General features: G+C 41.3%; 3 protein-coding genes across 3 annotated transcripts; 1 reads left to right on the top strand and 2 right to left on the bottom strand.

The window, feature by feature from the left end:
- The first annotated feature begins 2722 nt into the window (after window positions 1-2722).
- naa38 (N-alpha-acetyltransferase 38, NatC auxiliary subunit) lies at window positions 2723-5996 on the top strand. The gene is given in 4 exon segments (XM_030753848.1): window positions 2723-2782; window positions 2785-2826; window positions 3906-4080; window positions 5523-5996. Coding segments are annotated over 4 exon segments (366 nt in total). The 5' UTR covers window positions 2723-2758; the 3' UTR covers window positions 5648-5996.
- Window positions 5997-6075: 79 nt separating this feature from the next.
- dnajc3b (DnaJ (Hsp40) homolog, subfamily C, member 3b) lies at window positions 6076-13684 on the bottom strand. The gene is made up of 12 exons (XM_030753681.1): window positions 13240-13684; window positions 11327-11437; window positions 10982-11106; window positions 10782-10856; window positions 10533-10676; window positions 10180-10361; window positions 9978-10097; window positions 9650-9755; window positions 9344-9464; window positions 8766-8898; window positions 8503-8651; window positions 6076-7625 (listed from the first exon to the last, which is right to left on the bottom strand). The coding sequence occupies exons 1-12, from the start codon at window positions 13322-13324 to the stop codon at window positions 7480-7482; spliced, it is 1497 nt and encodes a 498-aa protein (XP_030609541.1). The 5' UTR covers window positions 13325-13684; the 3' UTR covers window positions 6076-7479.
- A 2026-nt stretch (window positions 13685-15710) lies between these two features.
- cldn15a (claudin 15a) lies at window positions 15711-19716 on the bottom strand. The gene is made up of 5 exons (XM_030753889.1): window positions 19360-19716; window positions 18907-19071; window positions 18578-18659; window positions 18385-18492; window positions 15711-16319 (listed from the first exon to the last, which is right to left on the bottom strand). The coding sequence occupies exons 1-5, from the start codon at window positions 19574-19576 to the stop codon at window positions 16226-16228; spliced, it is 666 nt and encodes a 221-aa protein (XP_030609749.1). The 5' UTR covers window positions 19577-19716; the 3' UTR covers window positions 15711-16225.
- Window positions 19717-25029: the final 5313 nt, after the last annotated feature.

Below are 25029 nucleotides of genomic sequence, written 5' to 3'. Positions count from 1 at the left end.
TGGCCAGCCTGTTGCAGGGCCAACGCAGAGAGACAAACAACCTTTCACACTCACATTCACACCTGTGGGCAATTTATAGTAGCCATTTAACCTAACCCCAGTAAGTGCATGTCTTTGGAATGTGGGAGGAAACCCATGCAAGCACGGGAAGAACAGGCAAACTCCACACAGAGAGAGGGAGAGGCCTGGGCCAAGGTGGAATCGAACCCAGATGTTCAGATGTTATTCTAACTGTGAGGCAGCAGCGCTAACCACTGCACCACCGTGCTAAGCACCATTATTCTGAAATGTTTTCACAGTTTGTAGATGCAGTTTTTTTTGCAGATTGGTGAACCTCTGCCCATCTTTACATCGGACAAACTCTGCCTCTCTAAGATGCTCTTTTTTTTTTACCCAATCAAGTCACTGACCTGTTGCTAATTAGCCTTATTTAGTTGCATGTTCCTCCAGCTGTTTCTTTTAGTATCACTTACTTTTCCAGCATTTTGTTGCTTCCATCTCAACTTTTTTTGAGATGTGTTGCTACCATCAAATTCAAAATGAACTAATATTTTTGATAAAATAGCAAAATGTCTCAGTTTAAACATGTGATATGCTTTCCATGTTTTATTGTGACTATAATCTGGGTTTGTGAGATTTGCAAATCGTTGCATTCAGTTTCTATTTACATTTTACACAAGGTCCCAGTTTTTTTTTCTTTTGGAATTGGTGTTGTAAAAGCATTTGTCAATACGATGTGGGAAAAACAGCAGAACAAAAAAAAAAAAAAGAAAGAAAGAAGCTGATTGGTATATGCTGCATGTTGCTGTGCAGACTCTCTGTTGATGGTAACACAAGGAAATTTCAACATGTTGTGTATGGTTAAAGTATGGCACTGACGGATACCAAGTAATTTACTAACTCCTTAACAAACCTAAACACCTGAGGTGAGATAGTTCAACAGCTGCTGGTGCAAACACACTCAAGATTAAAAACCAGTTATGCGCTCACTAAAAGTGTACAAATATGTGTGGCAAAGATCAAAATAGCCTTCTTTTCCATGCTATGTGCGGTGTATTAAAGGACAAAAAGGATACAAATAAGCATATGCTGCTCACCTTTAGTAAGGATATTGTAATGCCAGGCGATATGGTCCCACGTAGTACCATTAATCTCTTCTCTAAGGATCCATGATGCCACTGGCACAGACAGTAGCATGGCCAGCAGTCACTGGCACTAACAAAACCAACCAGGAAGATCCATGGATTATGAGTCTGAGGACAGAAGCACCATCATAAACTGAGAATTTAGAAAAAAAAAAAATGCACAAAGATGCTCTTAGACCAAACCCTGAGTGAGTCACTATTTTCACTCACACATGGACAAATGTACACTGTAAGTTTTTGTGAGGTCAAAGGCTGTTGCAGCGCACAAAGAGATTAATTTTCTCCAAAATCACACTTTTTTTTTTTAAAAACATCTGTAGTTACATCTGTTCCGGGTTGTTTCCTGAACAGAGTTTGTCTGATCTTATCATATCTTGTCTTAACTTGATCTTGTCTTTTCCAGGAATGGCACATAAATTGTGGTCTGTGTGATTAACTCTACATTTTTTTCAAACAGTAGCCTTTTTAGTCTTTTAAAACCATTCGCAGGAGTAATAAAAACACAGAAACAAAGAGAAAACTATTTGCCTCTCATTTGACCTATAAGGGTTACCCCCACCACCACCACCACCAAAGGAAAAAAAAAACAAAAAAAACCACTGCGCTATTAGCTTTTTGGCACTTGAGAAACAGAGGTTCATTGTCCCTGTCATCTTTTTTGGCCTGTTCTGCCTGTGGTCTCACACAGCTTCTCTGTCCTCTTTTTCCTGCAAGTAATTGTGTTTCAGCTGACATGGCAGTGTTGGCAGATGTTTGGCCTGGTGGATCTTTTGCTTATTGGTGCATCTGGTTGCCCTTTTCACTATCCAATACGTTTAACTGCTCCTTTCATGTGTAGAGTTAGGGTTACAGACTCTCTTCACCTCCCTGCACTTGTATTTTGAATGCAATTAACATGACAAAAATGTTAAAGAAGAATTTGAATGAGAGTATTTGTGTTTTTTGTAGGTAGGTATTATAATATTACAGTTATCGTGTTTCTATTTTGGTCAAAATACTATTGTAGTAAAAATGATATTGTAACAGCCACAACCACAATAAATTTGGCTGCTCTATTTTAAAGTTTAATGTCTTACAAGGGATTTTTATTTTCAGTAACGTTTGATAAGTTATACAAGTCGTCATATCAGTGAGGCTCATGTGTTAAATAACTCATTCCACTAACAGACACACATATGGTTTCATGAGTGTTTTTAAGGCGCTGTCACAGGAAACGAGAGGAAAATAATCCTGCAGTGGCCACCTGTGGCCATAGCTGGGCTACACAGGCCTGCTTTAAAATAAAGTGAGAATAAACACTCTAAGGCCATTATTTGTTTTTTTGTTTTTGGTAAAGTATTTTTTTTTTTAAGGCTTGGCAATAGACGCTAAAGGTCAGTTGAGAAACAACTTTAGCAATTGTGTCGCTTCCGGCTGTCTAAATTAAACTTAATAAATTATAAGATGTAAAGATTGACTTATTTAATTATTTATTTTTCCACAATGAGACTGAATGTTTTTTATTCTATCAGCATCCCAACGGAGCCTCCCTTTAAAAAAAAAAAAAAAAAAAAAAATAAAGGATAATAGTTTCCGGTTTAGCTGGTCCGTCGGTGGAATTGGTCCGTAAGCCAATGCCGGAGGAGGAGAAGAGGGGGAGGTTATGGCTACAATGATTGAGGAAAATGGTCCTTCGACTCATGTAAGTGTTTCTGGTTTTGATTTTTCGCTGTATTACACAGTTGTTCTCGTTGTTTAACGTGTCAAAAGTGAGAAACTAAACGGTTCAACTGAAGCGTATTTCGACATTGACAAGGCCTCAGTTGTAGCTAATTTGTTAGCCGATGGCTAACAAATGAGACCTGATAGCTTGTGTTTGTTTAACAGATTATATATATTCCCGTTATTGAACGGCAGACTGTGTGTTGACTTCTCCTGCTGAATTATATTTTTCAGCATCACCTGATGTCTTTCTTAAAGCCCAGAGCCTTTTCTTAATGTGGCTTTCTGCGTCTGATCAGCACCCAAACACACACAGCTGGGTCACATCATCTCAAATCATCACATTTTTACAACATTTTCTGTTCGACCATCTAAGATTTGCCTTAAAATTTTATTGTCCAAAGTTTGAACTTGTGTAATGATTGCTGTGACGTTTTAGCTTCACATTTCAAATACCTTTCTAGATATATTTTTTCTCTCACACAAACACACACACTCTGAAATTTGAGGCACTGTTTGAACATGAATATCTCAAAAATGCTTTCTGGCTAGTTAAAATATAAAAAAGATTCAAGCACTCCGGTCTCATATTTGAGCACAGCCTAATAAAAAGCTTCACATTGCAAAAGACAATTAATGGCGATAAAGTTGTATTTACAATAATGCAAAACAAAACATGTAGGAAACTTTTTAACACAAAATTCTTTGTCACAAAAATGAAGAAAAGGGGCTTTTCCTTCAACTTTCAAGCTGGATTGAGCAAATAGCATCGCCCTTCAGGAGTCTCATAATTCAGGTTCAGTTTAAAACATTAAAACAATGCAGCATTTTCATATATGTATTACAGTTCCTGCAGTATTCATTCTAGCAGTCAGCATGCTGGTTGCCTGATCCCTGGTTGCCTATAGCAGTTGTAGCATTAGGGTTAGGTTTGGATTTGAGGACTAGTTAAAGTCTAAATAAAGTAAATGAAACAATAAGACTATTAGTCCATTAAGTAAGCATTCAAGAATCAGCTTCAGTCTTATTTTGCTCGCTTTCCTTTATGTCCTCACCCAGGAGCAGTCTGAAGTGTCCTTATCATCTCAGGCAAGGCAGAAGCTGGAGGGGCTCCTGAACAAGAACATGAGGATCCGCATGACAGACGGACGGACTCTGGTGGGGCTTTTCCTCTGCACTGACCGGGACTGCAATGTCATCCTCGGCTCAGCTCAGGAATTCCTCAAATCCACAGGTAAGCAGAGGCCAGAGACAACTTGAGCTCAGTGCAGACTGATGCCGTTTGTGCTGTACAAAAACACTCTCCTGTTCTTTGACTTCAACTTGGTGGATTGTTCAGTTCAGCATTAAGTTGGCAGCAGGAGTGAAGTCCATTTTATCCTCAGCTTCTTCCTTCACTCCTGTGAGTCTAACTTTTCTAATCACTTTTCTCTCGTGTCTGCCACTCACTGAACCTTTTATTAGGTACACCTTCCTAGTAAAGGGTTGGACAGAGACCCTCTTTTGCCTTCAGAACTGCTTTAATTCTTCGTGGCACAGATTCAGCAAGGTGTTGGAAACATTCCTCAGTGATTTTGGTCCATATTGCCATTATAGCATCACACAGTTAACTGCAGATTTGTCAGCTGCACATCCATGATGAGAATCATCTATTCCACCACATCCCAAAGGAGCACCTTTGATTTTCAAATTGATGCCAGAGATGCACCTACTAAAAAACTGATGTTAGTTCTTACCATAATGATGCCAATCTCAGAAATTGATAGTATTCTCAGTGGTTGATATTTATGATAATTTTAGCATTTCTTATTCCTGGTTCTTTCTTAGCCATTTGCTTTTGAATTGATACAGTAAATAAAGTCACTGAGCCTCATGTGCACACCATTAAGATCTACTGAGACCTGCTAATTATGTTCTACAACTTCCAGGGGATTTGTGCCGCCTAAAGACTCTACTGCCAGGAGGCTGAGGGGGAGCACTGGCAGCTGTCAGGCTCAAAACAGTCTGGCCATTTTCCTCTGACATCACCAAGATACCCAGAGAACTGCCGTCCACTAGATATTTTCTCTTTCGGAACATTCTCTGTAAACCCCAGAGAGGGTTGTGTGGGAAAATCCCAGCATATTCTGAAATACTCAGATCAGCTCATCTGGCACCAACAACTATGCTGCATTCCAAGTCACTTAAATCACCTTTGTTCCTCATTCTGATGCTCAGTTTAAACTTCAGCAGGTCATCTCAACCATGTCTACATGTCTAGGGCGCCTGGGTGGCTTAGTGGTGAAGCCGGCGACCACATACACACGCCGCGGCGCGGGTTCGCGGCCCGGCCCGTCGCCAATTTGCCCGCGTGTCTTCCCCCGTATCTTTCCCCCATTTCCTGTCACTCTCCACTGTAGACAAAAAGCCGCTGTGGCCAAAAATGCAAAAAAAAACAAAAACCATGTCTACATGTCTAAATGCACTGTTGCTGCCATGTGATTGGCTGATTAGACATTTGCATTAACGAGCAATTGGAACGTGTGCCTAATAAAGTGGCCAGTGAGTTTATAACATCATTGTGAGGAATTGTGAAGAGAACGTTTGTTTAGATATTATACAATATTTAACGGTTATTATAAAGTCTGACCTGTTCGGTTACACTGAGTTGTCCCTCATCACTCGTTTTCGTTTCAGACACATTCTCCCAGAGTGAACCCAGAGTCCTGGGCCTGGCCATGATTCCCGGTCACCACGTTGTGTCCATCGAGGTGGAGACAGACAGTCTGGATGACACACAGGGATTCGGCGCTAATCACTGACGAAGCGCCCTCTGTTTTCAGATTCGCATTCGGCATTCATGTGACTGACTCCTGCTGAGCCAGATGCAAGACTGTGGTTGATCCAAAAGGAGAACAGACGTCTTCGATCGCTCAGACTCTTTGGACGCAGAACGTCTGCATCCGATGTCCTGGATTTAGTCAATCCCGCCATGACAGACAGACGAGAGTGCGTTTGCAGCGACTGCTGTACACTACAGCGAGTGTAGAAGGGGTGTGAGTGTGTATGAAAAGGCGTGGGTAAACACGAGCTACGTGGATGTGTGTTTCAGTGTCTGCAGTACCTTTGTTACAGTGCGTTTTAAAATAAATCATCCTATTTGAGGCTTTTTGTTGCTGTCCTTGCCTTGCTTGATAGGATATCACAAAATGAGCAAAAATGTTTCAGTATTTTAATACACTTGAGCACATCAGCCGACTCAGTTTGGCAACAAAAACAAAAACAAAAAAAAAAAAAGTGATGCCAACAACAAAAACCCAGAAACAAAACAGTCCTGCTCAGAGAGCCTGTCACATTTTGTTCACACAATCAAGCAGTAGAAGCTGGTTACAGTCACCGTGTCCTGAAGTTACTGAAGACCAAATAACTTAATTTGTGCTAAAAAATAAAGTCTTTAAAAATAATATCTTGGTTCAACTGTGTGGCCCATGTGGCTGCAAGAGCCTCATTTACAAATTGTATTAAATTGATTCAGTGTGTGTGTCAGTGCAACCGATTGGATAAATATTATCCAAATATGCTGCTCATGAAGTAGATATGGTTATACCTCAGGAAAAAATAAAGCAGCAGCTCAGTCCACCGCTGGATACGTGCACACTTCTGTTAAGACCTATTTATAAATGAGGTTCTCAGATAGCCACTGAAGACACACACACACACACACAGGAGTGTGTGAAAGGCTTTTCAAAAGCTTACAGTAACATTTCAGGAGTGAAGAAGGACAAAGAAAAGTGCAAGCTTCCAAAAAGTTTCCTTGAAGGCGGAAAGGAAAAGAAAGGAAAAATATTCCACATCTTGATTCGATCACCTGCTGCTGCATGAACTTTTTGTTTTTGCAGTTATTTTGTGCACTTACATCCATAATGTCTGCAGTTGGACATAAATTAGCATTTCCAACCAAAATTCACACATCATTCCAATTAGATACCCGGAGAAACCCACACTGACTTAAATAAAATCACAGAGCACCTACACTGAGTTCAGATCCATAGGATATTGAAGTTCTTAGAGCCACAGGTTTCCTGCAGCAGTGCTTGAGTTTCACCATAAATATAGGAGCTCAACATGGATCTAATGATAAATACAAAAAAAAAAAAAAAAAAGAATCCTGCTTCTCTAGTGTAGAGACATCTCAACATGGTAAAAAATAGAGACTGAGATCAGTAAACCTTTAAAGAATACTGCAAGCAAACAAACCAACATACAGATATTCTGAGTCCGAGCAAGAGTTACGGCACTAGAAAGGAGTCGCTGAGTAATGCGTCAAAGAATGGCACAAAGAAACAATAAGAGAGGACACTGCTTCCAACCATCATCCATTTCCTAAGGAGCTCATGTGTAGACTTCATTTTCTTCAACCACAGCTTAATTTAATCAGTAACCACAGTTAGGTCCTTTGATTTTGTGGTAAGAAGTCCCAAATTAAAAGATAAACAAGACGAAGTTTGACAAAAACTGCGTCCAGGCTGACGCAGTTCTTTCGAGGAAGACTTTTCCTCCACAAATCCACCGCAGGTCTTCTCCAGTATCCAATCCACCTAAAAATGGCACTATCGCCTCCCTTCCCATAGGTGTGTTCATCAAGTCCTGCTCTCTAGTTGTACTGGAACTTGAAGTGGAAGCTGCCGCCAGACTCAAAGGGGTTGAAGTGAAAAGGCCAGCCCTGGTGACCTCCGCCTCCCCCTTGCTGGTTTTCTGGGTCCAGTGGATCCTCGCCCGCGTCAAACTTCTGTCTCATTTCTGGAAAGATGACAGGAAGAATAAAGGGACACATTTAAGAATGTGAAGGCTACATCGTTAACTCCTGGCATACTAGTTTGGAGTCTGACAAACATTCATCTCCTGCTTTTCCAATTCAGGGTAACACGCGAGGCTGGAGCCTATCCCAGCTATCATGGGGCGAAAGGTGGGGTTCATCCTGGACAGGTCGCTATTCTGTTCTAGGACAAAGACAACCATTCACACCTATGGCCAGTTAACCTAAATATACGCATGTATTTATACTGTGGGGAGTAAACAGAGAACCTAGAAAGAACCCACGCAGACACGGTGAGAACACACAGCTTGTGGCGGCTGGTGGATTTGAACCCAGGACCTTCTTGGTGGTCAACAGAGCTAACAGCTGCACCACCGTGCTGCTCCCGCTCCCACTACTATTGGCATGATACTACAGTGACCTCCTTCCATTCATCTTAAAACCTGACAGTCAAGGTCTGATCTTTGACTGAAGAGCTGCAGGTTTAAGTTTAAAGTTGCCCAGCAGCCTTTTCTTTCTTTTTTCTGTGTTACCGCTCATTTCTATGTGTCTGATATGAAGGTGCAGCCTGATAGCTCAGCTTAACTTATCCAGACATCATTTATCTGAAAGCACAACTTCTAATTTTCATGTTTTGTACCATAGAACACATTTAGTGAGGTTTAGAGATCCTTTTGGAGGACTTTGGTCACTTTTAGTACCCAAAATTATTTAAAAGAATAATTATCAAAATTATTTGAAAGGAGATATTAGTAGTGAGAAAATGTGACTGTAAACGTGTTGTTTTTTTTAGTCTCCTCGAGAGACTAAATCTGACTCGCTGTGAGCAAATATCTCCTAAATTCAGTCTCGGCTCCTGACCTGGGTCGGTGAGGACCTCTTTAGCCGACGCGATGTCGATAAACTTCTTTTCCGCTTCTTTCTTCTCGGCCTCGGACTGGAAGTTGTCGGGGTGCCACTGCTGTGCCAGTTTTCTGTACGCCTTGATGATCTCCTGCTTGTTGGCGTTCCTGAGGAAGTTCCTGAGAGTTAGTGGCTGCTTTATAAAAGTGCTAGATGTCGGCTTTGGCGTCAGTGAAAACTAAACAAACGCTGTTTGTGATGAAACTGGCTGGACTGGTTACCTGCTCACACCGAGGATTTTATAATAGTCCCTCTTACGAGACAGCTTGAGCAGCTTCTGGGCTCGTTCCAGCCCCTCTCTGATCTCGCTGCTGTCGCCATCGAACTCTCTCGCCTCCTGGTAGTCCTCCACAGCTGCACAACGGATATCAAGAGGAATTTAAAGATTCCTTCTAAATATTTTTTTTCTACCACATATTTGAAGGCTAAATAGTTAATTTTATTTTACTTTAAACATCACTTATCAATTAAATCTGATCAAATTTTTTATATTTTATTTTCATTCCCAGATCATTTTGGTGTGAGCGGCACAGTTTTGCCAATATTGCTCAGAAACGAACCGCACACCAAAACAGCCTAGACGGACAAATAATAGAGGAAAAATCTGTAAATATGACTTGGGGATGAAGCGACCCTTTAAAAATTACACCACACTTGTATGTGTGGCTTTATTTCAATTTCCCCTCAACAAACTGTGGATGCAAATGGGATATGTTTCTTTAAATTCAACGGCGTGCACTGTGACTGCTCACACCAGTCTGTAACAAACAGCAGGAAGCTGCAGAGAAGATCGTGTCACCTTTCTCATAGTCCTGGTTGAGGATATAGGCCTCTGCTCGGTCTCTGAGGACGTTGACGTTGCGGGGGTCTCTCTGGTGGGCCTCTGAACACACATCTATCGCCTCGGCAGCAGACTTAGTCTGGAATTGATTAGAAGCAGAAGGATAAAGATTAAAAACTGTGACTGAACCGGAGTGAGAACTTGGGCAGTGTGTCTGCAACCCAGTGGCAATTTATTTAGAGGTTTGACATTTTCTGGGCCATGTGAAAGGAAAAAAGTGAGCATCACCTAGCATGAACCTTAAAAATTCAGTCACTCTCTCACCTTGACAAGACAGAAGCATATCCTCTCTTTCGCCAGGTTGGTGTAGTACGGGACATTAGGCTCTGTCTGCATTGCTGATGTATACTTTTCAATGGCTTCTTGATACCTAAAGGCCGAGAGAAACTGAGTTACATCATGAAATCAACGTACAAGCGAAGAGTTAAAGCCCGTATGCTTTAACTCACTGTAGCTCTGAAACAGTTTCCAATTTAGCGCCTGCAAACGTACACATTACAGTGCACAGAGGCCGATATTTCGGATGCACTTTGAAACTCTCATTCGTGTGCAGATGGAACGGGAAGTGCATCGACCCAACAGATGTACCGACCTGCCCTCCTGAATCAGCTCCTCTGCCGAGTTGAGCTGCTTGCTGAGCTTTTTCACCTGCTTGTAGTGGCTGAAGCACTCTTTGTCGTCCTGGTCGAGCTTCAGACACTCTCTGATGTGGCTGCACGGGAACAGACGAACAGAGTGAGACTTCATTTGCATGGAAGCCAGAGTAGTTTGTTTATTCCGGGAATGACGCTCACTTGAGTGACTCGTGGTGCTGGCCGAGGCTGTAGTGCAGCCTGCTGAGCTTCAGAAAGGCGGCGCGGTTGTCGTTGCGAAGCCTCGTCGTCGGGGTGAGATCCTGGATGGCTTTCTGTGGATCGCCCATTCTGATGTAGCACTCTGCCCGAAGCTCCCGGGAATCCGGATCCCAGGGAGAGATCTGGAGGAGGACAGAAACTTTTACACACGAGCAATCAGCTCAGCAGCAAAGATCATAACGATTCCTTCAAAGAGCTAAAATGTTGAGACACTAAAATAAGATCCAAAAATCACACTTTCAGTCATTAATTCTAAGATTTTAAAAAATAACAGTAACTGAGAAGACAGCTACCTCTAGAACTCTCTCCAGCACAGTGATCGCAGCACTGTAGTCCCCTTGGTGGTATGCACCGTGGGCCTCCTCCTGCAGCTCCTCCAGCTCGTTCGCTTTCATCAGCTGGTTCTGAGCTTCTTCATCGGTTGGGGACCGCTGCAGCTGAAAAAGGAGACAGATTTCTCCTTTGAAGGCTTGTTTACTTCTGGCAAACACACACAGAATAGTGATTTAGGGACCACAAAAGCAGCATGTTATTAATCCTACCACTGCTTCAAAGTCCTCCCGGGCCTCCTGCGTGTTGCCCTGCTTCAACAGGATATTCCCTCTCTGCAAGCGGGCCTGAAAAAACATCCAAATAGATGAAGACAGAGGATGACGAGGACTTAGAAGAGAGAATAAGAGATGAAATGTGATAGAAGAGAATAATAAAGATTGCTGGGTAGTGAGCAATCGGGTGAACCTACAGCCAAGAAGTCGGGCTTGAGCTGGATAGCCCTGGTCAGATCTGGCAGGGCAGATTTGGATTTTCCCATGGCCAAGAACACCGCAGCTCTCTTGTAGAAGGTCAGGTAATTCTTAGAGTCGCCCTCTGAAAAATGCCAACATCACAATTTATTTACTTTTTGACAAAGTAACAAACACAAGCTTTCAAACACTTTTATTCCACAAAAACACACCTTTCCTGGCTGTTAAGACAGTTTTGCTGCACTTATAGTAGAAAATAAGCATTATGAGAGCACAGACTGTAGACTGAAAATGTCAGCCAGTGGCAAGAACATGAATCTGTGTCTGTGTGTGTGTAATCGTACCCACGGCAGAGTGGTAGTGGGATAAGGCTTCGGCCAGCTGACCAGCTGCCAAAAGTTTGCGGCCCATCTCCAAGTGGTGCTCGATCTCAGCCTGGGTTGCCCCCAAGACGCCTGCAACATAAAACTGGGTTTGAGCCTCGCTGGAAATAAATCGCAGTGAAAGACCGCGGAGCAAACTTATAGCTGAGTGTTCTCTGTGTGTTTGTCAGGATTTTATTCAGACTCGAACCTTGTTTCAGATTACTGAGACCGCACATGCTCATAAGTAACGCGGTGATAAAATATCTTGACTTGGCATTTGATTTATAAACTTTTCTGTTCATTTTTCCATTTATTTTCTGTAAGATATTCTTAGTCACTGCATATAAACAGCAGGGACGCACCGACTGGGTCGATACCAGTGTTTAAAATAACAACAGTCACTGTATGCTCATCTACTCTGTTGAAATTTGTCCTTTAGCAGCACAAAACTGATATCGCATGGCAAAAATCTGGAAATTACATTTTCTTTGTTGCTGAGCAAATAGAAAGGCAAGGGGAAGCAGAATATTTAATCAGAAATAAAATCAATATGAGAAAACAACGGGAATGACTTTTAAGCTCATGCTGCAGCCCTGTGTCTCACTAAGTTTTTTTCTTTTTTTATGTGATAAGTGGTGCTGTGCAAGAGTTTAAACATAATTTTGTATCGGATAAAAGTTACAATCCTGCAAATGTTCTTCTTTCATCTGCTACATTTAGGGGTCATCTGCCTCCATCTCACCCTATCCCTCTTCTGTCACACCAAACCTCTGCACATCCTCCTTCACTACATCCAAGAACCTCCTCTGAGGCCTTCTTCTTTTTCTCCTGCCTGGCAGCTCCATTTTCATCATCCTTTGTCCAATATATCCACTATACACATGTCCAAACCATCTCAGCCTTGTGTCTCTAACTTTGTCTCCAAACAGCTCCACCTGAGCTGCCCCTCTGATGTTCTCATTACTAATCCTGTCCATTCTGGTCACCTCCAATAAAAATCTTAACATCTTCAGCTCGGCCTAATGTCTTTTTGTCACCGTCTCCAAACCATACATCTCACTACCATCTTGTAAACCTTCCCTTTCACTCTTACTGCCATCCTTCTGTCACAAATCATCCCTGAAACTCTTCTCCACCTGTTTGCACTCTCATCCTCACCTCTCTGGTGCCCTGTCCATTGAATGATGCTCAAGTTGTCTTATTAAAAACATTTTGACCTAAAATGAGCATACTCCTTATACAAAATGTGACTTCTAAGAATCATATACATTATATTATTGGATCATTGTAGCTGATGCAAATAATGCAGTTTATCTGTAAAATAATAAGCAACTAAAGCCTTAAAATAAACAGCATGGAGTACAAAGTACAACATTACTAACCAAAATATGATGGAGTAGAAGCATAAAGTAGCAGAACATAGGGATACTTAGATACAGTGCAAGTACTGTGTATTAAAACTGTACTTTAGTAAAGTACTTGACCAAAGTGTAGAGCTGACAGTACTTTAGCACTGGTGGAGAGGGAGGGGCAAAAGTAAAGAAAAGGGATGAACCGAAAAGTGAACGTAAAGTATTACTGCAAAAACAAAACTGTGTACAATAATCGTTTTTATTTTGATAAGCTTTTTAAAAAAAAACACACACATTTGGAAGCAACATTTGTAAATGAGATATAAATACGACCAAGTTGGACGTATTAAGGTAAGGTAAATGGAGGTGGTGCTGGGGTCTGTAAGTCCTCACTACGCCCCTGGCTGTACACACACTGCTCCTTTATGTTTAACTTTTACAAGCTAATTAGTTTTAAATCAGAACAACAGCGTGGTAGTGACACGGCAGGCTGTTAAAAACCTGTTATGTTTTGTTTTTTCAGTATGGAGCGGGTCTTACCGTCCAGCTGGATGTCCAGGATGACACACAGCAGTGACAGGGAGCACAGGACCCCGCTGAGCCCGGCCCGCCGACACGGCTCCATCTCTGAGCGGATTCACGCTGTCACACCGGAACCAGCCAACTTCACAGCTCTGAGTCCACGTCGACTGAAAGTGCCCGTCTGTTTCATTGAAATCTGGCTGTTATTTATTACAACCGCATGGTTTTCTCCACTAGAAAAGAGCTACGACGGTGTATTTACGGTCCCGATCGGACGGTATTCCGTGTGGAAATGAGTCGCGTCGCTGAAAGGTTCCCTACCCTCCCAAAAACTAGCAGCTCAAATCGGCTATCCCGTCTGAACCAGCTTTTTTTTTTTAGACTCAGCCTAAAGTTAAAACAACTTGTACTTGTTCCTGAAGCCGAACAGCTGACTGTCCTTACGCTTTGTAAACGAAACCTTCCCCACCCCACCTGCTAGCGCCGTCCCCGCCCTATCTGCCCTACATTTCCGTGGTTGGTCCGACCGGCGCGCATCCGTGTTCCTCTAGAAACGTGGGCTGCTCTCATTGGATAAGCTATTTTAACGGTGACGGCACTCCCACGATGTCCCTGCTTTGGCCAGGCAGCCAGCCTGCCGAAGCCAAGCGTCGCCGCAGGGCATGAAACTCTCAGCGGTAACATATGAGAGCGTGCTATGTAATGTAAATAGTATTAGAGCCAGCAGAGCCGGCTGAACGTCTCAAATCTGCGTTTTGTATCAGAGAAATGCAAAAAAAAAAAAAAAAAAAAACGTATTTAATGTGGTTTTATCCTGTCTTAGTAAGAATAATAATAATGCAGGTGTAGCACGTTATTATTTTTTTTCTGCGGGACCACTGAGTTTAGCAATTTAATAGTCAGTCTTCAGTTTAAAACAACACCGAATCTTCTTTTTTTTTAATGATTTACACTCACTGGTAACTTCATTTATATATTGCTTTTACCGGGTTGGACCTTCTTTTTGCCTTTAGAACTGCCTTCATTTGTCATGGCACAGATTCAGCAAGGTGCTGGAAACATTCCTCGGAGATTCTGGTCCATATTGACATGACAGCATCTCACAGTTACTGCAGATTTGTCAGCTGCACATCCATGATGTGAATCTCCTGTTCCAGCACATCCCAAAGGTGCGCTGTTGGATTGAGATCTGGTGACTGTGGAGGCTATTTAAGTACAGTGAACTCATTGTCATGTTCAAGGAACAGGATTTGAGCTTTGTGACATGACACATTGTTGTTGTGAGCAATAACACTCAGGATGGCCGTGGTGGTTAAATGATGCTTAGTTGGTACTGAAGGCCCGAAGTGTGCCAGGAAAATATCCCCCACACCATTACACCACCACAGGCCTGACCTATAGATACAAGGCAGCATGGATCCATGCTTTGATGTTGTTTAAGCCAAATTCTGACTCTACCATCCGAATGTTGCAGCTGAAATTGAGACTCATCAGATCAGGCAATGTTATTATTATTATTTATTTTTTTCAGACTTCTGTTGTCCATTTTTGGTGAGCCTGTGTGAATTGTAGCCTCAGTTTCTTGTTCTTAGTTGGCAGGAGTGACATCCGGTGTGGTCTTCTGCTGCTGTAGCCCATCTGCTTCAAGTTTGATGTGTTATGCATTGAGAGATGCTCTCCTGCCTACCTCGGTTGTGACAAGTGGTAATTTACCTTCCCGTCAGCTTTATGCAGTCTGGCCATTCTCCTCTGACCTGTGGCATCAACGAAATATTTTCACCCAGAAAACTGCTGCTCCCTGGATATTTTCTGTTTTTCGAGCCATTTTCTGTAAACCTTAGAGATGTTTGTATGGGAACATCCCAACAGATCAGCAGTTTCCAGCCGATCTGGCACCAACGACCAGCGGTAGAGAGCACTGGCTAAAAAAGTGATCAAACAGGGATGAGATGAGGTGGCATCAAAGGCCACAGCACATGATTCACATCATTTTCACGCACATCAAACCATCTAGTGATCTCATGTCTCTGTCATCCTGATAGAGACCATTTCCATCTGCATACTTTTATAAAAGGATACGATGATTACTCAGTGACTCTTCGCTAACCTCTTTATTTAATAATCATGTGAAATGTTCCCACATACCGTATATGGTGCTGCTTCTCACCATTATAGTGACACATCATAAATAAGTTGTACAAAATACAGCATTTATTTTATACATAAAGAAGCACAAATGGCTGCTTTTGTACCAAATTCAAATAGTAAACATTTGTAATTTGATGAAAATATAACATTTGCAATCACTCTGAATACACACGTTAAACAGTTTGTAATGATTTCCCACAATATTTTACCCAAATCACGTGCTGACATACCTTTCTGATACTTTAAAAAAAGAGTTGTATTAAAAAAAAATATATACAATCACCACCTGTTTTGGCTGCAGTGAGTAAAACTGGAATGTTTAGCATAAAACACTTAAAAAAAAAAAAAAAAAAAGGTAAAATACAGTCAAAACAAAGATAACCTGTCCTTGAGCCTCTCTTGCAAGTATCGCCTACAAAACTGTACAAAACGACACATCCGAATAATCACGCGTTTGACCTTCCCCTTACAAATGTCAGATCACATGATTGAATTCATTTGAAAATAAGGGACAATATCAGTGAAATATAAATATAATCATTGAGAGCGCACAGTAAGTTTGTGCAGTGATGGATAGCTTAGCTTTGTACAGCTTTTACAGTATCAATGCAATCATTGTATCAGTGTTATTAGTACAGAACACACATTTTGAAACTGTGGTTATGTACAGCACAGCGGTGCTGAGATACTCCTATCAGTGAACATCTGACGCACTGCGAAGGTTTCCACAGTCACGGACAAAAAAGCTTCAGTGTAAAAAAAAAACAAAAAAAAATTGAATGGCACGATGTGTTAGATACACCAGCAAAAAGTGAGGTGATGAAAAAGTCCACAAAGCTCGGTTTCCCTTTCCTGCTCAGACGTAAGCATTTCTTCCGTAAGTGCTGGCGGCCACGCTTCTGCTTGGTGCTGGTCCAGAGTATACAGTTCCTCTGGTGTGAGGCAAAGGGCTGCAGAACGAGACGGTGAAAGGAAAACGTCAGTCTCACACAGGGTGGGAAAATAAATCAGTGTCTTCAAATCCCTGAAAACACTGCACACAGACACTCTGAGTCTCAGTAGGGAAAGTTAAAGTGTTACAAAACTGTGGCTCTCCTCTGTTAAATTATCCCCACATTGGCACTGCAAATACCAGGAGAGTATAAAATAAATATTTCGCGATAAAAGCATAGGAAGGCTATGCAACCTTGTTACCACCATTGAAATTTTTATGTTTTGTTGCTGCTATCCATAACTCGAAATTTCGAGTCATTAACTCAAAGTTTTGATTTATGAATAATTTTTTTTTCAGTGGCGGAAACAAGCTTCCATATAATGCTGTGTTCAGCGTGAAGTAAGTAAAGTTCCTGTGAAAAACCAGGTCTCCACTATATCCGACCACTAGGGGGAGCCAGTCTTCTAATAGAAATAAGCTTGGCCTCTAAGGCAGCCATCCTACGGAAGCCGAGAGCGGCCATGGTACGTATAAACTTTTTTTCTGATGGTTTTCGATAACGATTACCGTTATATCGAGATAACGAGATAATTAACTCGTTATCTCGAGATAATGAGTTAATTTACCGATGGTTTTTTTCGAGATCACGAGATGATTATCTTTTCTTGAACACTCATGATCATGAAATTTCTGTTTAAAAAGACATTTTTAATATCAATGACAGTTTTCATCTTGATAAAAAAAACGAATATATAAAAGTCACTTTGCCAAAAAAAAAAAAACTGAGTGCAGCTTCTACCTTGTGATAGAAATGCTGTTTTCTCACTCAAAATGATATGTTTGACACGTGTTTCACAGATTATAGGTCAACAAGTCATTTACAGCCGTTTAAACACAGGAAAGCCGGGCCAGAGAGCCTTTTTTCCGGGTTAGTGTGTGGAGAGTGTCCCCCCCGTTCAGCGGTGGAGCTCCTCCGCTGAACGGGAAATCAACGGGGGTCGGCTGGCTGGCTGGCTGCGTTCGTGCCCATGGTACACTGTACACATATGAGCCAGCGCACCGGCATCGGTCGGCCGCCTGTCTGCCCGGGGTCCGACAAAAGCTTGGATCGAGGGCTGACTTTCAGTAGATCGCAGCAATTAGCTGTTTTGCTACGCACAAGACCCTGAGCCAGAATCAGGTCCTTTACAAGTTATTTAGCACCAGGTTCTCCACAAACATGAGTGCGCGGTTGGAGAGGGGAGACCGTCGTTCGGCCGTCGTTTTCTCGAGATAACGAGTTATTTATCTCGTTATCATGAAATAACGATTACCGTTTTCTCGTGATAACGAGAAAACCATCAGAAAAAAGTTTATACGTACCATGGCCGCTCTCGGCTTTCGTAGTCATCTTTCTAATACATGGACACTTTTTTTTTAAAGCGCCATCCATATGAACTATTTCTAATGATCACCAGGACATAAATCTTAATGTACATAATAACCAGTAAACTCTGATTTAAAAAAGGTTACAAATTTTGCTGACTTTGCCCTAAAATAAGGTAAAAAAGAATGTAAGTGTGCGTGTGTGTGTGTGTGTGTTTTCTTGAGGTTTTGTTTCTGTCTACCACAGATTTCAATTCTCTTTCAGTTCTTTGACTGACATGTCTCTGATATGCACTCCAGAAAAAGTTTTGTGTATGTTTACTCCTGAGACAGGTACTCACCAAATGACCTACAAGCCTACAAGCCACCTAACCCTGGTACTTAGGTACACCACAGAAACAAAGGCACCCAGAACGATCAACAGTTTGAAGGAAGATGTCAAAAATCTGTTCAATTTACCCCAGTGAGTCGCTAGAGAGCCATGAAGTGCTTACCTGTGTGTGTGCGTGCGTGAGTGTGTGTGTGTGTGCGCGGTTGAGCGTGTGTGTGTGAGCGTGTGTGTGTGTGTTTTCTTGTACAAACTTGGAACTAGAGCACTAAAGGAATGGACTGATTGCTTATTGCCATTAATTAAGAACAAATATTAACGGCTGTGACAAATTGTAACTAGATTTGTGCAAATCCCTCCACCTCCACCAGAAAAAGATGAAACTCACTATTTTTCCTCTGAGGCCATTTTGCAGGAGCAGGTGAGACAGACTCCTCCAGCGATGGCGAGCACAGCAGAGCACCAGCCGATGTAAAGCCCTTCTCCTATTTCATACCTGTGACACAGAGCGAAATTATAGACTGTCAGCACTGCACTTTAGGCTTGTTTATCCCACACCGCCACCACTAACAGCACCTTACCTAATGCCAGGATAGAAGGGGTCAAAGAAATCCTGAGTGATATTGAAAGCATACCAGGACACTGCAACCATAGTGCACAAACCTTTTGATAGAAAAAAAAAAGAAAACAACAAACAGTCTTTAATGACTGATATAGCAGTGAGGGGCAGAGGTTAACACAGGTCCAAAGTCTTGACGTAAACTGATTTGAAAGGGCAGTAAAATAAGATCAGAATTCATTAGCGTACCCGGGAGGTTTCTTTATCTTCTCTATGTGGTAGTGTATTAGGGAGGTCATTATTATCAGCATGACCTGGAGGAACAGACTGTATTTTCTATGTTTTTGTTACCTTGGAGTATAAAAAGTACTCCAGCAGTGCCTGCGATCCTCCCTTTGAGAACATAGTTTTCTCCTCCTGCTTTGGAACACTGTATCCCGATGAGCGCGGCCACCAGTCCAAATGAGCCGAACACTATCGAGGAAATCATCAAGGCACGAGACGCTTGGATGTAACCTGGAAACATGGCGGACATATACAAAAACAGACCATTTAATGGATTTTTTAAAAAAATGTTGACATATTTGGCAAGTTTGATGTTTTAATGTGTATTAACAAAGGGAGGTTCAGAGAGTCCAAGGTTAAAAAGTTATCCTTTTAACTATTTTCTTATGACATAACCTCTTCTCCAGACAAAGCAATGGAAATATTTTATGGAATCCAATTTTTCTAAGGTAAAAAAATATTGTTATTAAATCCATTTATTGCAGTTAAGTGGTGTGTTTATTTTTTGGGTCAACATACCATTCAAAGCGAGCAGTGAAGGGAACTCCCTGCAGTTGTGCACCCCGGTCGAATCTGTCGCGCAGGACATCCACAGGTTTTCATAGATTGTCGAGGTGGTGATGACGTTTCCATCAACAGTGGAGGTCCTCCAGTATCGGTTTGGCAGAGTAACCCCCACCATCACCCAACCAATGAACCCCAAAATCACAGCCACCACTTCCACAATCGGATCCATGACTTCTCCTCGGCCCGGCAGTCAGTCACAAGTGTATCCAGATCTCCGTTTTTGAAATCAATAAAGTTTTCATGAAGGTCAAAACATCTGATTCTGGTGAGTGTGTGTGTGTGTGTGTGTGTGTTTGATGTGTGTCAGCTCTGCCACTGAGAGATGTGTCCAGCTCAGCAGATAAGTATAATCATTTATGTGACTCACTTCAGTCTCTCCTCCCCCTTCACGCTCTGTCTCACACACACATACATGTACTCTATCCTCTCTCTCTCTTTTTTTTTTTTTGGTGTTTTACACCCCTGAAACTGAACAGGTGTTTATCTCCTCACTTTCAGGGTCCAATGGTCATCTGCTGCTCTTCTCTCTCTTTTTTTTTTTGGTGTTTTACACCCCTGAAACTGAACAGGTGTTTATCTCCTCACTTTCAGGGTCCAATGGTCATCTGCTGCTCTTCTCTCTCTTTTTTTTTTTTGGTGTTTTACACCCCTGAAACTGAACAGGTGTTTATCTCCTCACTTTCAGGGTCCAATGGTCATCTGCTGCTCTTCTCTCTCTTTTTTTTTTTTGGTGTTTTACACCCCTGAAACTGAACAGGTGTTTATCTCCTCACTTTCAGGGTCCAATGGTCATCTGCTGCTCTTCTCTCTCTTTTTTTTTTTTGGTTTTTTACACCCCTGAAACTGAACAGGTGTTTATCTCCTCACTTTCAGGGTCCAATGGTCATCTGCTGCTCTTCTCTCTCTTTTTTTTTTTGGTGTTTTACACCCCTGAAACTGAACAGGTGTTTATCTCCTCACTTTCAGGGTCCAATGGTCATCTGCTGCTCTTCTCTCTCTTTTTTTTTTTGGTGTTTTACACCCCTGAAACTGAACAGGTGTTTATCTCCTCACTTTCAGGGTCCAATGGTCATCTGCTGCTCTTAAAGAGACCACTCTGTGTGTGTGTTTGGTTATCTTTATTAGACATATTTAAGCAATGATATCTATAAATGTGTTTCATAACAAAGGTACAATCGGGATTATGATTTGTTTTTTCAGTGCTGTTATTGAAGAAACTTCATATTTCTTTGCATTCATTAGTCTGGGCTTTTTTTTTTTTGTCTTTATACTTTAGAATTCACACTGAAACATTTGAGAATATATTTTTCTAAACTATATTGCACTTTTGCAATATAGTTTAGAGAATGCGACTATCTCAAGGCCAGAAGACGCAAGGTCACATCCTATGTTTTGGAAATGTATCAACATTTAACAGGTTCAATTTAAAGTCACAAAGACCATCCAGAGACAAATCTGAAACGCTTCCCAGCTCGCCTCGTGGTTTCTGTGTTTCTTTCCCATCATTAATAATCCTCCTGATAGCTTTTTGTTGCCAAAGTCAGGGCGCTCTGAGTTTATCTCACTGATAATAAGATAAGTCCTAACTTGCATTTCAAAGTGTGTGGAGGTGAGGAGATTTATAAACCAGCAAATGTGTTTGTTTAAAGTTCAGAAATGAGGCTCCAGAAATATCCTCAGTTCACCAACAAGAAGCCAGACTCCAGCTGCTCGTCAGCAAAGCGTTTGCAGAGGGAAGCGTGTTGACTGGAAATTAAAAAGCCGCAAAGGTTGTTAAATGTAATGGAAATCAAATCAAAATGTTACCAAATTATTTGCACAATATCGCAATGATGTATTTGTGAAAAGACTGAAAAGAAAGACTGAATATAATGTCACAATTTGGATTTTATTTGACTAGATTTAGGCCTTTAAATGCAGTATATTTATGTTCATGAACATCCTTTTACTAAAAACTAAAAAAGTAAAACAAACTTTGCATAAATTCCATCTCACCACCCCTGAAACATTTCAGTCTGCTCTGCCAACTCGACCCGTCTGCAACATGAAATGAGGTCAGGACAAATGCCGCCCAAGTGCCATAAAAAAATAATTTTCTTTTTTCTCTTTAAATGTAACCATTATGCAGTGATGTGATTACTGGTTGCCAAATGTAATGTGATCACAGAGACGCATTATTTTGCAACAATTTACCTCCAACACTCTTTTGCAGCAGAGAAGAGGAGGATGTGGTCAAACTGCTTCTCCGTCACAAACTGCTTTTATGAACGTCTCCACAGTGATATGGGTGCATGATTAGCCAGAGTGACTTAACGCTCCAGCACACTTTCCAGGAAACAAAGACATTCTTAGGACACCCAGATATTTCTGCTGGTTTTTTTTAATGATTACCTAATGGCTTCTAATTCATTTAAAAATATTACATGTTGATCAGCTGTTACACATCAATGATTTAATAAAGTCCTCAGATTCCCTTATATGCAAAAGAAACAATTTTAATGGTACAAAAAAAAAGAAAATCTAAGTCTGAAAATCCAAAATTCATAGTTATATTTTTGCAATATAGTAATAATGTAATTTAGGAAATCCACAGTTAGCATTATTTATTTTACCATTATTTACACACACACACACACACACACACACACACACACACACACACACACACACACACACACACACACATGCAACAAGTACATCAAAACATACAAAATCTACCTTAATACTGATCACTTTAAAAACTGAAGTCTTTGAATATTTCAGTTTTAAATTGTATATCCCATCTGGCTATAAAGAAGCTACTGTATACAAAGATAAAGGTATTTAAGATATAACTAAAATAATTTCACACAAAATATTTCTGCTAACTGACTTAACATTTTGCTCAAAAATCTGCCACGTTCACAAATATTATTGGACTATATGATTAAAAAAAAAAAAATACATTACTGCTTCTTTTTAGTAATTTAACCAACAGAGACATTTGACCAAGAAAGACAGAAATTCAAACCACAGTTACGCTCAGTTACTCAGCAGCGATCTTCTTCTTCTTCACCTGCACCCAAGGCGCTCTAAATATGGATCCAGGGCCGCCATAAATGTCTCAGTTTATGAGCAAGCTGTTTGCAAAGCCCATTTTTACGGCTCACTTGGCTGTGTCGTTCATTGCTGATAACTTTGTGCTATTAAATACAAATTTCACAGCTCTGCCTGTGAAAACCAAACTTTATGTGACTTTTTAAAAGCGATTCCTGGAAAGAAGTTCATAACTTTTTCAGGTGCTTCCCAAGAACAGGCCATTAAAGGCAGGCGAGATGAGCGTGTGATGGGTGGACACAAAAAAGAAACATGCAGATAAATGCTCAGTAAAGTTTCTGCATTTTCTGAGTGAATTTATTTAAAACTCCTCAGTTCTGTTTAACGAGATGTTACTTTTCCTTTACAAAATGTGTCAAGTGTGAGTTTAGAAAAAAACATTTCGATGTGCACCATAATTTGAAATTTTAAGTCAAACATCCACTTCAAAAGCTAGCCACCGTGCAAGTTAAACAATCTTTTAAAAGATTATCTCACACCTTTATTATTCTGTATTTTTGTATAAATTATTCATATGCATTCATTATAGTGTTTTTTTCTTGTGAAAAACAAAATAACAACACAAAAAAACCCCTCAAACATAAAAAAAGAAGAAACTGCACTACGAGCGCATCATTTTCAGCCTGTGCTGCTAACTTTGGTCAGGTTGTCTGAGAAATTTCTTTTTGTTTTTTGGCGGTGGCATTTAAAAAAAGTGACATCACATCTCCTACACCAATCAGAATGTAGCAACATTTGTATATAAAAAAAAAAGAGATGACAGTTGGTGGACTGTTGCTCATGTTGCCAGGCAACAGTCAAAATATCTGACCAACCACACACACACACACACACACACACACACACACACACACACACACACACACACACACACACACACACACACACACGCACACACACACACACACACACACAGAGCCCTATAATGAAATAAATCAACTACTTTTAAATCAGCTGCAGGTATAAGTCTGCCTTTTAGGTCCACCCTGTAGCTACTGGGTTTATTAGCATGAATTGTTTTCTTGAAATAAAATTTGGTGGAGACATTAATGACACACGAAGAACAAATGTGATTTTGGTGCCACCACAGTATCTTGAAAACCTGAGTTCAGCATGGCTGAGTCACCAAGTTACTGACTTCCATGTGCAGCATATACAAGACTAGTCATATACATATAAACAGGCCCCTCCCTGAGGTCTGGGGCTGTTTTTGATGGTGGTTATGCTCATGGATCAGCTTCCTCCATTTAGGTATGTTGGTGACTCAGAGCTGTCAGACTCTAATCTAAGAAAAATACTGATGCTATTAAACTTGGGAAGTTGCTAACTATTTTACTGAGACCAACATGATTGTTGATCTGTTGGGCTTTGTCTCCTTGAGCTGCCCTGATGTTCCTCTTTTTCTTTTTTCCTTTCTTCAGTTTCTTTATCCTCCTGTCTTTCTTTTGTCTTCCACTTCAGGAGTTTCCCAGTAACCCTCTCCCTTTCATCCCTTCCTTTACTAGTACAGGCATCTAATTATTTTATTTAGGTAACTGTATACAAATAGACATCTATTTGTTCATTTATTTTATTCCAATTTCTTGTGTTGTGTATACACATGTGGAGTGACCATCAGCCACCTCCTGTACAGGAGGGATCGAGACATCAACTCACTGATCCCCCTCACCAGGATCTACATTTAGAACATTGGGTTTGCAAAGAGAGGGATAGCAATCTGGACTGAAGGAGTGGAGCTGCCAGAAGGCAGAATAGCAGGGATACGGGACAGCTACAAGTATCTGGGTATCCCACAGAACAAGGGGAGCCACGATGAAGATGGTCAGTCACAGCCAAATAACTCCAGAAGGTAAAACAGGTGCTCTAAGAGTGCCTCAGGCAGCTGAAGACAGATGGTGATGAGGAACAGGAACTTGGACAACCCAGACCCTGCATGGGATGTACAATGGTCGAGAAATCCTACCAGCAGCTAGAAAATGCTGTTTTAAAGCACAGCACAGAGGCTCTGATCATGGCAACACAAGAATCTACCACAAGTCTTCCAAAGCCGACAGGACCCAAGCTGCAGATTTGCAAAGGCATCCTGGAGACAGTCCAACATATAGTGGCATGATTTGAAATGCAAGCGGGGACCATGAACACTGAGAGGCACAACCAAGCAGCTGGGATAGTGTACAGGAACATCTGTGCCACATAAGGACTAGTCCCCAAGTCCTGATGGGCGACACCACCAAAGATGGTTGAGAATAACAGGGCTGAGGTCCTGACAAGCAGCTGCTGATCAACCAACCAGACACAGTGGTGGCTGACAACGAGCAGAAGACTGCAGTTGTGATAGGTGTGACAATCCCAGCAGCCAGCAACATCAGGAAGAAGTAGCATGAAACAAGAGAAAAAACAGGGGCTGAAGGAACAACTGGAGCAGATGTGGAAGGTAAAGTCCAAACTGGTCCCAGTGGTTACAGGAGCATTTGGAGCTGTAACCCTGAAAGTGGAAGAGTGATTCCAGGTGCACCATCTTCTGTC

Source organism: Archocentrus centrarchus, chromosome 18, assembly GCF_007364275.1.
Source record: "Archocentrus centrarchus isolate MPI-CPG fArcCen1 chromosome 18, fArcCen1, whole genome shotgun sequence".
Lineage (NCBI taxonomy): Eukaryota > Metazoa > Chordata > Actinopteri > Cichliformes > Cichlidae > Archocentrus > Archocentrus centrarchus.
Note: the sequence above shows the minus strand (reverse complement) of the source record. Positions and strands in the feature narration are given on the sequence as shown.